This window comes from Schistocerca cancellata, chromosome 2 (genome assembly GCF_023864275.1).
Source record: "Schistocerca cancellata isolate TAMUIC-IGC-003103 chromosome 2, iqSchCanc2.1, whole genome shotgun sequence".
Classification (NCBI taxonomy): Eukaryota; Metazoa; Arthropoda; class Insecta; order Orthoptera; family Acrididae; genus Schistocerca; species Schistocerca cancellata.
The window spans coordinates 126,021,028-126,037,599 of NC_064627.1; the positions used below are offsets into that span (position 1 = coordinate 126,021,028).

Below are 16,572 nucleotides of genomic sequence, written 5' to 3' on the forward strand. Positions count from 1 at the left end.
TTTTTATCATGTTTGAGATAATGCTTCTTTTGTTCGATACATGCTACACGATAGGCTTCAAAGTAATGATTCTAAGCTTATACAATCTTCAGTGTGCTTAATCCATATTTCCACACTATTTGTTGCATAGTGTACACTCTGTATGATGTATAAGTACTTCAGTAGTCCGATGCACGCTTCTGCCTATAAATCTCTGTACACAATGCTCGGCAGTGATACTGCGCGTGCCTACACATCATGTGTTGGGACAGATTGGGAGAGGGGCAGAGCGGACTACACATCATGCGCTACGCTTGTCCAATTAGACGGACATGTGAGGGCAGCTGATGTTATTGCACGTACAATAGCTTACTTACTCACCATCGCTCGCTACTCACATGTGATTACCAGTTGCAGGTAACATCTAGTATGAGATATTTGGCTATACTAGTCTCCATAAACTGCATTGAAGAGATCTGTGCGATTTTTCATTCCATTGAGAAGTTAGTACGTTTGGTAAAAGTGTTCAAACCATCAGCATCATATGATGTTACTCTGCCTCAAGGCTCACTCATGAACAGTGTTACATCAGAAAATTTACGGCGATTGACAGTGGTGAAGATTTGAGAATTGATGAGAGTTTATTTGAGGAAAAAGGCCATTGGAAGGACATTTACCCTGACGACATGGAACAACTCACTGAACAGACACACTTTTTCACAAATATCATCATGACTGATATGATCTGGAAACAAACCCTCCTAGATCGCCAAAAACGGAAGAATGATTCAGCAAGGCAGCACTGAACACGAAGTCGTTGGTGTTTTTTTCCGATTCTAAGCGTTTTATCGAGGCAGAATTGATGCCTGTTATTCAGAAACACCTTGAAAGAGTCCTTATTAAGCTAAGGAAAACAATAAGGAAGAGGAAATCGGATTTGTGAAAGAAAATCTGTTGGTTTCTCCATTCGCCCGCTCCGAGCGATGCAGTTTTTAACGGCCAAGCATATTCCTGTGCTCCACCCTCCTCGGTGTCCACTACATTTCACTGTATGTGACATCTTACTGTGCCAAGAAGTAAGAATCCATTGAAAGGGACACATTTTCCTTATGAAAATGGTTCAAATGGCTATGAGCACTATGGGACTTAACATCTGAGGTCATCAGTCCCCTAGAATTTAGAACTACTTAAACCTAACTAACCAAAGGACACCACACGCATCCATGCCCGAGGCAGGATTCGAACCTGCGACCGTAGCGGTCGCGCGGTTCCGGACTGAAGCGCCTAGAACCGCTCGGCTACACCGGTCGGTACATTTTCGTTATGAGAAATAGGTAAAGACAATAATGGGAAAGTTGGTCAATTTGTCAGTCGAAGAGCTGTAACACTGACCGATGGAACGGCCATAAGCAGCAGCGTATACGGTATATAGCGGAGAATAATATGTTAAGAGAAAAGAAGTTACTTGCAGCTTTGCTTGCCCTAAACTATTTATCACAGAAACCTCTTTATTTAATCGCCATATCTCGCAGTGAAATGAGCATATCTTTTTTCACTGACTCATTTCGTGTTTGCTTGTAGACGACCAGGAGATAAGTGTCAATTTCTCACAACTTAAAACACTAATGCAAATGAAAACCTTTTGCATAATATGGCACAGAAAGAATTATTAAAGAAAATAGTAGTACGGGTAACGAATAGCGGTAACATGTGCTGGGGTACTTCCTCTCCAGCTTTTCTTCATGTAGACTCTCCTGCGGCCTTCATGAAATTCTGTTTCATCTGTGATTTTTATTGCAGAAGTAACTCGAATTGATAACAGAGTAAGCTAGTGGACTACGAGATGATCCAGCTAACTACCTCCTGTGTTCTGTTGCCTCTGTTCGACGTGTTTACTCATAATAATCTGTGATGGAAAGCTATAGCTGGATAGAAAATTACCTTGCAGTGGTCAAAACTTCCATGTCATCTGTTTCTTTGCTAATTGGAGGTAGATGTGGCACAACTCATCTTGAAAAGAAGCAGGTGGAAACGATTTACATGTACCGTTCAGGGTTCAAGTGTGCCTCTTTCCGTAATTCTCATCCATATCGTTAATAATATCGTATGGAGCCCAACCGTAACGTGCATCATATCAGTAGGCTTGAACTCGTTTGCAAGAAACTATGTTGTTGAGCACTGGCTAAGGAAGGCTGAAGCTATGAAGTTCCAGTATCACATAAACAAAGCAAAAGACGTGTCACATTCTCATACGTTTATTGACACATGCAAAGTGCAGTTACAGATATTGGTTGATGAAGTCGTTGAAAGCAGAGACCCTGGTGAATCCGGATGGAGATCCCACCGAACCGCAGGGAGTGATCGCCCATGACGTCACACCGATGAGTTCTCCGTTCTGCACCAACGGGCCGCCGGAGTCCCCCTGTGCGGCACAAAAGTAAAATAAGTTGCAAGCAAATAATATTATCCTGTGCATGGCTTAATTTGGGAGTTAGAAATTAACAGTCGTTTCTAGCGCGTGAAAACGAGGAAATTTCGAGACATCACGTTGTGCAAATGATACGACGAATTTCAGATGACATAAGACTGGCATTGGTAAATAGAAAATTGTATCGAGGACTCAGCTAAACGGTGGCCTGCTGCAAGATTTGGTAAGCGCAATGCGGAAGTTTGAGAAACACCTATGCTTTTATTCAAGCTAATACTTAATGTGTAGCGAGTCATGTCCCTTTGCTAGATACGTATCACTACACATTAATCTATATTCAAGCCTCAACTAGCTGGTGATGCTAATGAGGTTGACCCGAATTTTAGCAGACACATCGTGTCATTATCTGTATGATTCTAGTGAAATCAAACTTTCTTACCTATTACTTATTTAGCAAGGACACTTCGATGGTTAACGACTAAATACTCTCATGTATTTTTCTTTCTCACTTATACAGTCAATTCATCTTTCACCTTGTTTCATCAGTCGCATCATGAAGGTGAGCCTTCAGCATTGCGAAACGAGTCACGTTATTCATTAACATGCAGAAGTAACCATAGCTCGTAATTTCTGTAAAGTATACTAACAACAAATAATGCCGAGTGCTGATCTACATAAACTGATAATTATTGTAACTACCATTACTTTACTCATACGTACGTCATCAGATAAACAGCTACTTTGAGCAACGCTACTTCCCCTCCTCCTGTACAACCCAGCTGCAGTTATTATCCAATAATTCAAACAAAAGCATTTTAACTTGATACAGACCACTATTAGCTGTCCGCACAGAAGCAAAATCAGCATCTGTCTGATACAAATATCAGTGATGGATGAGTAAATGGAGTGGCTAATGACGTATCCTACTTCGTGTTTGGGGTAAGTGTTCGGGAATTTATAATTATCTGCTTAATGCTCACTGGCAACCTGCCAGAGACTATTGTCGTAAAATATAAAACTTCGTCTATACAGACAATATTTTCCCTTCTAGTATTGTGGATGTGAACTTCTGAGTTCCTGCTAAATTTACCCTTTTTGCTGACCAGGCATACCTTTACGGAGCTCAATACACAGAGTGATTCCGTGATGATATTAAAAACTTTCAGGTATGATGGAGAAGCGTAAATATATCAGTCTGACGAAACGTGCCCTTTTCCAGAAACCATAGAGTCGAAATTTATAAGCGAAAATGGTTTTGATACCTCTGACAGTGGAAAACATGTACTGGTAATGTTATTGCACAGATTGTAGATTGATGTAGGTGTAGGTGGTATAGTAAGGACCAAACAAGAACATATGTCTAGTAAACATGGGATATATAATGCTTACCTTAAGAACTATGGCCACTTGTTCATCTTGTGAAAGACATCTCTTCTTGCGGACAAGTGGTCATACGTCCATCAGTTACTTTTTCCAACGTCTTTCTTAGTTTAACACAAGCCGTCTTTGATGGTATTAGTGCTTAATGTTCTTATGTAAGTATAAGAGTCTCTACAGTCCTGAGGAAGCTTGTGCGAGATGTCATTGCTCATCGTTTTTATTCTACATCCAAGCAACTACTAGGTTCTAACCCAGGACGTTTTGATTACTAGTCAAAGGCGCAAATGGTAGACTACAGGTCCAGTCATGGCCATATCAAACATTTAAGTCCGATTAAATTGACGAATTATTTTTGGTGAGTGTGTGCCATGTAGTTCCCAGCTGAAAACTGCACATGTCTTGTATAGGAAATTGCCAATACTGCTGGTTCATTTCTTATTCCTCTTAGACAAACATTTTCAGTGGATTCACAAGATGAGAATATTAAGATCTCGAGGGCGATGACAAAGACCTTCCCTCTCCTCAGATATCTGCACATCGACACGTTGGTATATTGGCCTCGAGAAATGAGAGAAACTGATATCGCTTACAAGGGCCGACATTCGCTGTGGCCTGCACTCAAATAAAGTATTAATGAGAGAGAAAGAGAGACCGATATGTAGATGCAATCACCTGGGAAGCAGAGAGAGATATATACATATAACAGAAAAACAATAAAGCATCTGGTAAAGATTCGTTAGTCGCGGAACTACTGAAATACGCAGGAGAAAACTTAATAAATAATTTCGAGGCACTGTTTGAAGAGATTTGGAATACAGAGAAGATTCCGGAGGAATGGAAGACAGCATTGATTCATCCATTACATAAGAAGGGTGCCAAGACAAATGCAAATAACTACAGAGGTATCTCATTGTTATCAGTGGCCTATAAGATCCTATCCAAGGCACTACAAAACAGGATTGAAAATCAGGTAGAGAAAGAACTGGGTGAATATCAGGCTGGGTTTAGAAAAGGAAGATCATGCAGTGAACAGATATTCAGTCTACTCTCCATAATACAACTTCGCGCACGCACATCGAAAAATCTAGTAATTACATTCATAGACTTCAAAAAAGCATATGATTCTATTGATAGACCAACTCTGATTAACACATTAGAAGAATTTGGGATTGATGATAAAAGCAGAAGTCTAATCCAGGAAACCCTTACGGGAACAAAATCGCAAGTGAAGTTTTTGGGTAGATTGTCACAACCGCTTGTAATTGGAACAGGTGTTAGACAAGGGGATGGGCTCTCCCCACTGTTGTTTAACATTGTCCTTGAAAAAGTGGTCAGGGAATGGAGAAAGAAGATGGCAGAAGCTGGAGTGAAAAATGGGATAACGTTAGGAAGAAATAAAACAAAAATTGAATGTCTGGCATTTGCTGATGACATGGCAATATTGGCAGATGACATCGAAACAGCAAAGATTCAGATAGAAATGCTGCATGAGATCGCTGAGAAGACAGGTCTACAAATATCGTATGAAAAGACAGAACTGATGATACAGGACAAAACAGACCCAACACAGACATTGCAAACTAAATATGGAATAATTAAGAGAGTTCATAAATTTAAGTATCTAGGGGAATGGATTACACCGACAGGGTTACCAAATGTTTCACTACAGGAAAGAGCAATAAAGATGGAAACGGCATACCAGCTATGCCGAAATGTATACAATAAAAAGTCGATCTCCATCAATGCCAAGCTCAGGCACTACAATGCGGTAATAAAACCAGAAAGTTTGTATGCGATTGAATGCATCCCACTGAACAGAAAACGTCTGTTGGAGAAATTGGAAATAAAAGAGAGAAAAATACTGAGAAAGATCTTAGGACCTAAAAAGGATGGACAAGAATATAAATTGCGATCCAATAAAGAGTTATACGAGAAAATTGAAAAACTGACAACATCCTTTAAAAAGAGAATACTGAGTTTCTATGGGCATGTCAAAAGAATGGCACCAGAAAGAACGGCAAAGAAAATCCTGGAATACATGGAAAGCAGAAAGACACAAATTAACTGGCTGAAAGAAGTAAAAGAAGACATTGCAGAAATGAACATTATACCAGAGACAGTTTACAACAGAATGGAATATAGGAATGCCATCAACAAAATACAGGGATTCAAAGACCGAACGCAATCAAAGAAGACGGGAACAACCTGGTCGCAAGAACGTAAAGAAGCCCACTCAGAAAAAATGAAGAAGTACTGGGAAGAACGCAAGAAAAAGCACAAGAAATGACTGATGCTTAGCGTAGTCCAAAGTTGACTGTAACGAATAATAATAATAATAATAATATAACAGACAACGAAGAGACGTTCATATGTACAAAAAAAACAACGCACCGACGATGGGACCTTGGAGAATACCACATGCTATTACTTCCCAGGCGAATGATGCATGATTAAGTCATAAATCTTTTGTATTTATGAACTAGTTTTACTATAGTACGATACGGCTAAAGCTATGAGGGTTGGAACTTAAATAGTAGCAACTATTTATTCGCAACCGATACAAAAGAGTTACATGTTTGCACTTGTCATATTCTTCAAAGTAGTCACCAGCGTTGTGTAGAACCCGTTGCCAGCGATATGGAAGGCGTGGTATACCGTTAGCAGAGCCTGTTCTGTTGCTGTTGCGAATGGAGCGGTCTAAAGTTCTGGTGATTCTCGTGTACGACTGTGTTGGTGTTATACTAACGCATTACGTTCCTCCACGGCAGACCGTCAATGCACAGTATTACTGTTCGTTTTTGGAGCATCACCTGCGACCAGCTTTGCGCAAGAAGAGGTGACACTTTCTGCGCAACCCACCCATCATTTTGCACGACAATGCGCGGGCGCATACAGCCCAAGCTGTGGCTGCTCTGTTCGGGCGATGGGATTGGGAAGTACTGCACCATCCACCATACTCCCCGGACTTGAGTCTATGTGATTTTGACTTGGTTCCGAAGATGAAGGAACCACTTCGTGGCATTCGCTTCAGAACTGTTGCAGAGATTCGACAGGCAGTTGACTGCTCCATTCGCACCATCAACAGAACAGGCTCTGCTAACGGTATACTACGACTTCAACATCGCTCGCAACGGTTTCTACGCAACGCTGGTGACTACTTTGAAGAGCAGTAACAGATGCGCACATGTAACTCTTTTGCACCGGTTGTGAATAAATAGTTGCCACTCTTTAAGTTCCATCCCTCGCATTTGCGACATTTTCTGTGACATTATGTACTCTGCACTCAGATACTGAGACATGCGCTGTCACATCCCTTTGGCAGAACGGGATAGCTGTAGTACTGCTGGCTACTCACGCTGCAGAGACTGATGCCTCCCGTGACTGGGCCTGTGCAGATCATGGTGTCCACGACAGGGTTGTCTTCGATGCCCGCGTCATCGAGCAGCTGCCTGCAGCTCTCCCAGTCTATGATGGTGGCGTCCAGCCACTGGAGTATGTCGGGCGTGGTAGCTGTAGGCGTGGAGCCCCAGCCAGAGGCGATCGCGTTTGAACCGGCTGAAAAAAAAAATAATTGAAGATAAGCGTAGGTTGTGTTCAGCAGGCGCAGACAAACATAGCTTTAGCCTCTCTGAGGATCGGATCAAAAGTCGAGGAACAGCACACAGAGGGTATATAATCTTTTACGAGCTGTTAATATCTACTAGAAATAAGATAGCGTACGAGACGCGTAATATTCACACTGCTATTAAGGGGGGGGGGGGGGGGGGGTAGGACGTCAAACGGGCCGACTTGGAGCAGGAGAGGCATCACATGACATTTTAATTTCCAGTGTCTACAGTTTTACAAATAAATTCATAAAACTTTGTCAACATCACAAGGAAGGATTCAGGATTCACAATCACTGCAGTGGACGTTGGAAAACAACGAAATAATTTTTTTTTACTTGTGAAATTTCATCATTTTTTCACTTACTAATGGCTGCATTTGTTGCTATAGGTACACTTTTCTTCATAAGTTAGAGAGATTCTTCGATGAATTTTGCACAGCATAATTACCATACTTACAGGTGAATGAAACTCTAGAATTTATTTAATTTATGAAAAAACGAATGATCTGTTGTATTTTAAACTTCATGTTTAGAAAAAAACACAAATTTTGTAGGTAATTACCTCAATTTTTACCACACTTTTAATAGATTTGGAAAATTCTAAGGTTTCATACACCTTTAAGTATGGTTTGTATGCTGTGCAAAATTCATCGAACCATCTCTCTTACTTATGAAGAAAAGTGTACCTATAGCAACAAATGCTGCCATTAGTAAGTGAAGAAAATGATGAAATTTCATATGTAAAAAAAATTACTTCGTTATGTTTTCGAACTTCCACTGCTATGAGTCTGAATTCTGAATCCTTCCTGGTCATGCTGACAAAGTTGTATGAATTTATTTGTAAAAGTATAGACAGTGGTAATTAAAATGTCATCTGGTGCCTCTCCTGCTCCAAGTCGACCCGTTTGACGTCCTACCCCCCTTAACTACAGTATAAGTAATACAATTTATATTATAACTTCCTTCTATAGAGGGTGATTTTTTCCACCGTGTACAAACTCCAAAGATTGATCGATGAGAAGACACGGAACAAAAAAGGTCTTGTGGCGTCACCGCCAGACACCACACTTGCTAGGTGGTAACTTTTAACTCGGCCGCGGTCCGCTAGTATACGACGGACCCACGTGTCGCCACTGTCAGTAATTGCAGACCGAGCGCCACCACACGGTAGGTGTAGAGAGACGTACTAGCACTCGCCCCAGTTGTACAGCCGACGTTGCTAGCCATGGTTCACTGAGAATTACGCCCTCATTTGCCGAGACGATAGTTAGCATAGCCTTCAACTACATTTGCTACGACCTAGCAAGGCGCCGCATTCAATTGCTATAATACTTCTGTATCACCAAGAGCGATGTTCTACAAATGTGGATTAAAGTTAAGTATTCCAGAAGCTACGTACTTTTCTTTATAGCATTCATTACGTATCCTGTTTCAGACCTCACGCCAGCCCGCGTGAGCTTATAGCGTGCATTTCGGCCTCCTCTAAAAACAGTGTTGGCAATTCTGCCGACACTTCAGGTCTAATGAACTTATGTCAGGAAATGCACGGTTTCCATGCTACAGACCATTTATTCAATCATACATTGTTACAGAGACTGCAGCGCTATACCATGCAGCCACAGTTACAGTATGTGTTGAAAATGGTTTCCCTATGCCTCAAAGCATGCGTGTATGTGCTGTAGCATGTTCTGTCTCACACGTTCACATCTGCCAGGCTGCACCCGAACAGTGTCGAAGGCAGCATGAATACGCTGCTCCAGTGTCTCGAAATCCGGAATGGGCTCTGCATACACGACACTTCTGAGATGGGTCCACCGCCGGAAATAGCACTGATTGAGATCCGATGATCGAGCAGGCCATGCAACTGGACACTGTCCTCCATTCCATGGACAAAGGAAGACACGATTGAGATGCGTCCGGACGTTAACGGCAAAGTGAACTGGAGCACCATCATGCAGGACCAACATAACCCTTCGAATCATCAATGACACTTCTTCCAGCAGGGGAGGCAAAGTCACTTGCAAGAAAAGACGATAGTTTCGGCCTGTTAGGTGACGTAGAAGTAAAAATGCTCCGAAAATACGGTCGCCAATTATCACGGCCCACACTTTTCGGCTGCACCGGTGCTGATGATGCGCTGTCACGGGGGTTTGTGCATACTATCCCACAGATGACTGTTATGAAACTTGAACATACCACTCCGCGTAAAGTTGGCCTCATCTGTGAATAGGACGGTTGACACAAATCCCGGAATCGTGGTTTTCTGGTGAAGAAATGGTTCAAATGGTTCTGAGCACTAAGTGACTTAACTTCTGAGGTCATCAGTCGCCTAGAACACAGAACTAATTAAACCTAACTAACCTAAGGACATCACACACATCCATGCTCGAGGCAGGATTCGAATCTCCGACCGTAGCGGTCGCTCGGTTCCAGACTGTAGCGCCTAGAACCGCACGGCCACTCCGGCCGGCTCCTGGTGAAGAAACCAATGACAAAACAGCTCTTGATGTGGAAGGTCTGTCGGTGGTAAGCCCTCCGCGTGCTGTAAGTGATAAGGGTAGCAATTGTCATGGAAAATTTTCCACTCGGTTGTCTGGATTACCCTGTGCTAGCGGGCCAACTGCCTCGTACTGACACAGCGGTCGCCTTCCACAGTGATAATCACACTTTCGTCCAAATCTGGTCTAGGAATAATTCGGGTACGTTCTTCTTTATTTCCTGCTTCCTGAAACGACCCTGTCTCAGAGAAACGGAGAAACACTGATCCAAACATTGAATGTCTCCGGCGATAGGTCACCTGACACATTCTCGCTGCCCGCCACCTGTTGCCATTTGCTTTTATGTAAGTAAACACCACATCGGCAAGCACTCGAGTCGAATGCGGAACCATTGTGTACAATGCTGTATCACATCCACTACAAGATGAGTCAGCAAGACAGGTGAATGTGAGACAACATTATCACTATTATGGCAGCAGAGGGCGCTAGGCATGACGTACGAGGTACAGTACCACCCTCTAGCAGGAAACCATCCATACTGTACTGTGACAGCATGGTACAGTGCGTATTACATCACAGTGTCTGTAACAGAGTATGACTGAATAAATGGTCCCTACCATGGAAACCATGTGTTTCCTGACAAAATTTCATTAGACCGTTTGTTACGGTTCCTCCCACTGATCAATCCCTAGAATTTGTACACTGTCGAATAAATCACCCTTTGTAATTGGTATAAGTGGTATATGTACAGCGTGATGACGTAAAGGTACTTACATGCTGGAATGGACCCTGCACTGGCCAGTGGTATGGTCTGTACGTAGGTGCCGAGGGTGAACGCAGAGCGCAACGTGAAGACCGCGATGTCATTGGCCGTCACAACGAGACCTCTGTTGGGTAAACATTTCTTGTTTGATCTATGCACAGGAAATTTCGCTTTCTTTGGTAGCAAATAGACAAATGAGAAGCTAATATAGTCTGGCAGCACACATTTCAGTTTCAAAGTAGGATGTTCATCAGACATTGAACAGCTCCACTGCCCACGAAATGAGAGACATAGCGTGCGTGCAGAATAAATCGACTTGCAGGTGACTTGCTGGTTGCTCTGCTTTAAGAATGTAAAATTATTCAGTAAGTTGGTTATTATACTTGGTAACGCAAGAATGTAGTGCAGCACCAAACACAGACGTCTGAGATACTCTGCAAGTGCATTTTTTTCCACAAATTACAGAATCAATGAACTTATTTTCTAAGAAGAAAACAAATGTTATCTGTTGTTCTTGCACTATGAGACTATAAATTCTGGTGGTGAAATTTATGCCTTACAGCTTTCTTTTGCACACCGTTAAACACTAAAGCATTTTTCCTGTTACTGCAAAAGAAAGGAAGGGACAATCATTTTGTGATTAAATGTGAAAACGCCTCAGAATTTCAGCTCTCATATGCTGCACCAACACACTGTTTACCGCACACGGATAGTTCATTGCTGATGGTAACCATAAAGTGCGGCTGCATCATTTTCGCACTCCACGCCCAGTATACGAGTATATTGTTGCACGAGATATTGAGTACAGTCTTGCTAAATCAAGCAAATTGGAAACGTAAGGTATTGAAGCATTCCACTCTCCACGTATAGTACTGCTTTAGCTTGGAAAGGAAAGGACATTAACACGCCTTTTGCTTGCATCGTGCTACTGGTTAAAGACAATTTTGTATGTAGCTAACTGAAAACAACAAACCACTTATGATGATAAAAATGTGATGTTTGGATTTATGGCTGTGCAATGTCTTACATTCAGGCCTATTAATCTGGATGCTTACAACAACTAGCCTAGATATTCAAAAGCTTTCAAGGCGCTCAAATACCTAAAGTTGGCCGTGTGCAGCCTTCGAAACGATTCCATTGTTCCTTTTCAAGATATAAACGGCAGTTTAATGTGGAAACTCACCCAGGGTAGTCAGGGTGCATGATCTGCTCAGAAACCCTTGACTCCTGTTCAGTTCCTTCGTCGACTCCGAGGTTCAGTTCTCCAGCCACCGCCTGAAAAAAAAAAAAAGAAAAAAATGTCAGAACAACTACTACTGTGATTCAAACAATTTGGACATATGACAACAGAGTACCTGTGATATGATAAGTAATTTACTTAAAATGTCCAGTCACATTACTGAGAACACATGTCAAGAGCCTCAGTAATCGCATTTCGTAGAGCGTACCTCTGCAACACGTGCAGGAAGACAGCGGATGAAGTTCTGGGAGGTACCTACAAGGGTGCTGAGTCATTGCGACTCCAGAGCCTTGGTCAGCTGCGTTAAATTTCTCAGTTGAGGAACAATGGTGCGTACAGCTCGATCGAGGTCGTCCCAAAAATTCTCAACTGGGTTGAAATTCGGGGAGTTTGTTAGCCGGGGGAGTACACCAAACTCATCGTGGTGCTTTTCGAACCACGCATGTGCACAGCGAGCTACGTGACGCATGGAATTGTACTGCTGGTAGATGCCATTGTGTCTAGGAAGAACGAAGTACACGTAGGGGTGGACTCGAACACTTCACGTCCTTCGCCGTTTCGGAAGTGCTTGGTCTGAAAGCCAATGGTCATGATGGTCGTCAGTTCCGAAAGGCATGAAATTTTCATCTTTTAACAGCCGTTATGAGATGAACAACACCGTATAATTTCGATGCATAACGCACTTGTGCTCCATGGTGGCACACTATCTATTTCCACCACCGTACAGTAGTGGAAAAACCAGTCGGGTTTCATTTCATCCGAAATTTCTACGTTCGCCCTACGTTTTTACGAATCTTTACTTACCGTCTTACCCCCAAATTGCAGATTTAACAACTTACTACTACTAACTACAAAATGTACTACATGAAAGCTAGACAAACAACTAAGAAACAAATTACGATCTGCTTCAAGTGCTCTGTTTGTGAAAGGGCCTCCTTCAGCGATAAAATAGTGATACAGTGCGTGACACAGACGTTGGACATATCAATATCTAAACAGTACAGCGCATCCAGGACGAATCTCTCACCCTGCAGCAGAGCGTTCGCCACTTCAGAACGGTCGCAGGTTCGAATCCTGCCTCGGGCACGGATGTGTGTGCTGTACTTGGTTAGTTAGGTTTAGGTCTAGGCGACTGATGACCTCAGATGTTAAGTTCCGTAGTGCTCAGAGCCATTTGAACCACTCCAAATCTTTCTTGGATAGCGTCGTTCACCAAGATACGGTTCCTGTTTCGAATACCGATCCAGTACACAGTTTCAATACACGTAAGGCATACAATTGCTTTCTGTACCGTCACGGATACTACATTTATTCAATTAGATGAGAAAAGGTACTGCCACATGAGTATAAACACCTGAACACCTACTGCGGTTACTATTTATCATGGACAAAGAGGTGTAGACGATCAGAAGAGTTTATTAGTTCTCCAACACACTAAGAATATACTCAAGCCTGATAGTGTTGACTCTCGTGAGAAGAGGGATACTGAATGTGAAGGACGGCACCTCCACTCAACAGAATCGCGTCTGTATGAAGCTGACATTGCGGCTGATGCAGTTTGTACATGTCGCCCCTTGCGCATGCCGCAGGACATTCCGATGTCACACTAGACCCAACGTTCATACGACAAGTAAGAATATAAAAAACGACTCTTCATATCAACACTGGGACAGTATAGCGGGTCATATCTGCTAAGGGACGTAGCCTAGAAAGGGAATCATGTCATCGATTCATAGTTTGGTCTAACATGCACTAAAAAATATGCAGATGCCGCGCCGTTACATCACGTTGTAACTGTTTTAGCTAATCGGGAATGAAAAACAGATATTTCTTGAACGCTTCTCATATCACACCCCGGAAAGAAAAGTGACATATGTCAGAAAACGACAATTTGTTACTTTATGTCAGAGAAAAATGCGTGTGAAGTGCCGCAAGATACATGAAAAAGTCACATCTCTATCCATCAATTTGCCCAATTCAGGGCAGCTGAGTCAGTTTTGTTGTAGGCAACTTCAGGTTTCGTCACAGCCTGAGTAGTGTCACTTCAGCGTTGCTGCTGGCAGGGGAGCGTGGGTCATTCAAGAAGGGCTGCACATTCTGAGTTGTGAAACTTTCCATGCATAATTTAAGTTGAGTGTAATTTCCAGTATAATTGATTATTACAGAGCTTGTATCTATAGAGTGTCTGTATCTTACATTACAGTGCCATTCAGACATGCTTACATTGTTGTGACTTGGCAAGACAGCCAAGTCACTATGCGAGGATGCCGAAAGGCACGCGTTAAGCTCACGCAGACTGGCGTGAGGTCTGGAACATTACAATGTAATTAATATAGCAAATAAAGTACGTAGTTGAAGTAATACTTAACTTTATTCCATAATTGGTGAACATAGCTCTTGTTGATACATTATATAATCTCAATATAAACTGGTAAAGGCGCCTTGCTAGGTCGTAGCAAATGACGTAGCTGAAGGCTATGCTAACTATCGTCTCGGCAAATGAGAGCGTAGTTGTCAGTGTAGCATCGCTAGCAAAGTCGGCTATACAACTGGGGCGAGTGCTAGGACGTCTCTCTAGACCTGCCGTGTGGCGGCGCTCGGTCTGCAATCACTGACAGTGGCGACACGCGGGTCCGAAGTATACTAGCGGACCGCGGCCGATTTAAAGGCTACCAGCTAGCAAGTGTGGTGTCTGGCGGTGACACATCTCATTGTTTTCACGGTTACAGCTGTTGTAAATATTACGAAATTTCGGGTCTTGCAGCTGTGGTGTAATAGACGACAAGTGGTCTGTTGCATGCGCCATCTATCGTCCCTGTCCTAGCACAAATTCTAATTAAATGATAAAATGGAGTTGCGGGTTAGGATTTGTCAGTTATGTGCATAAATACTGCGGAAGTCTTTGGTTTTTAGATGTGCAGATAATTCAAACACTGAGCCAGCAACCGGCGCGGACATTTGTTGACGCGGCAAGTAGCGGGCCGCCATGGAGCAAACACAGTGAGGCTGATGGCGTCGCACCATGGAGGTCCAGAGTCGCGGCGGCGGGATACTCCGAGACGGTTGTTGGACTTCAGAGGAAAAAAAACGAAGAATGTATAATGAGGAACTTCGTGTGTAACAGCGGAAGTAGGAAGAAGCAATTTAACGGCCGGTAACGCAGTAGGCGGTACCTCAAGAGCCGACTGTACACAGGTATCAGAAATAAATCGCTGTAACTGTTGTAAAAAAGGAATTCTGAATAAGAGTTACTGCGAGAAGCAGTCAGACAGCGTCAGTTACTGGTGAATGATCGCCATAGGCGACATTTCCTCCATCAGCTGCGCCGTCCCCTCCTTCACTCGACGAATTTAACCAACATCAAGACAGAGACGAACTACGCAAATAATAAAACTCATCAGTGGGGCGGGGACAGCGCTCTTAAGAAACTTCATATTGAATCTCTTTTCTACATTAACTAAGCCCATTTACGATTCTATGTTTTCGTTAATTGTGTTTTTTCATTTTACCTATCTGGTGTTGCTAGATTGCATTAAATTTCATAAATTGTAACCTGGCACTTTATATTTTCCAAGAAAAGAAGTTCAACTCACTAGTCATTCTTTGTTCTAACTTATGTAACAATTTTGTCAGATGGAGGTTCGAATGTCGTTTTATATTACAGCAAGTAATTTATTATTCGGAATTATGATGCAAAATTCCCTTGGAAATGCTAGCGGTAAGCGGGAAATCCGGGTTCGTGTCCCGGTCCGGCATAAATTTTCGCTGTCGTCATTCCATTCTACAGCTGATGGTTGTCTACATTTGGAACTGCGATTGCATTTAATGTAAAAGATAGGAGTGGGAGTGTGGTAAAAATATTACATGAGGACTTGTAACGAAACAAAAAAATTTTTTAAAACAGCAAGAAAAGTAACACTACTCACAGAAATAATTAATAATTACCTTATAACAACCCATATTCTACGAGAACAGAACTACACTTCCATAGTCTGTTGTATCGAATATAATGGAATTTACTTTCAAAAATACTTTAACTAAATGGAAGCTTATACAGGGCGTTTCCGTAAGAGCGCACAAAAATTTACCAGGACATAGCGGACGCTGCACTGAACAATTCGAGGTAGGGAAACTTGGGTCGGAGAAGCTACTTTAAGGAGATAATGGGAATAAAATCACATTACGGTGTACTGGACGCGGTGGCCGAGCGGTTCTAGGCGCTTCAGTCTGGAACCGCGCGACTGCTACGGTCGCAGGTTCGAATCCTGCCTTGGGCATGGATGTCTGTGATGTCCTTACGTTAGTTAGGTTTAAGTAGTTCTAAGTTCTAGGGGACTGATGACCTCAGATGTTAAGTCTCATAGTGCTCAGAGGCATTTAAACCATTTCGTACTTATTTACGAGGGTGAGTCAAATGAAAACCTTAAATATTTTTTTTAAAATATTATTTACTGTGCAGAAGTGGTACAAATCTGTATCACTTTTCAACATAATCTCCCCCACGCTCAATGCAAGTCCTCCAGCGCTTACAAAGTGCATAAATTCCTTTAGAAAAAAATTCTTTTGGTGGTCCGCGCAACCACTCATGCACTGCGTGGCGTACCTCTTCATCAGAACTGAACTTCTTTCCTCCCATTGCGTCTTTGAGTGGTCCAAACATATGGAAATCACTTGGGG

General features: G+C 42.5%; 1 protein-coding gene across 1 annotated transcript in view; it reads right to left on the reverse strand.

Moving 5' to 3' along the window:
* Positions 1 to 2,218: 2,218 nt before the first annotated feature.
* Positions 2,219 to 16,572, reverse strand: part of LOC126144061 (trypsin-1-like) — a 43,613-nt gene continuing 29,259 nt past the window's right edge. The window contains exons 4-7 of the mRNA XM_049915467.1: positions 11,839 to 11,930; positions 10,667 to 10,779; positions 7,143 to 7,342; positions 2,219 to 2,401 (exon numbers count right to left, since the gene is read on the reverse strand). Coding sequence (XP_049771424.1) covers positions 2,258 to 2,401; positions 7,143 to 7,342; positions 10,667 to 10,779; positions 11,839 to 11,930 — 549 coding nt within the window. The 3' untranslated portion in view covers positions 2,219 to 2,257. The remainder of the gene's footprint in view (positions 2,402 to 7,142; positions 7,343 to 10,666; positions 10,780 to 11,838; positions 11,931 to 16,572) is intronic.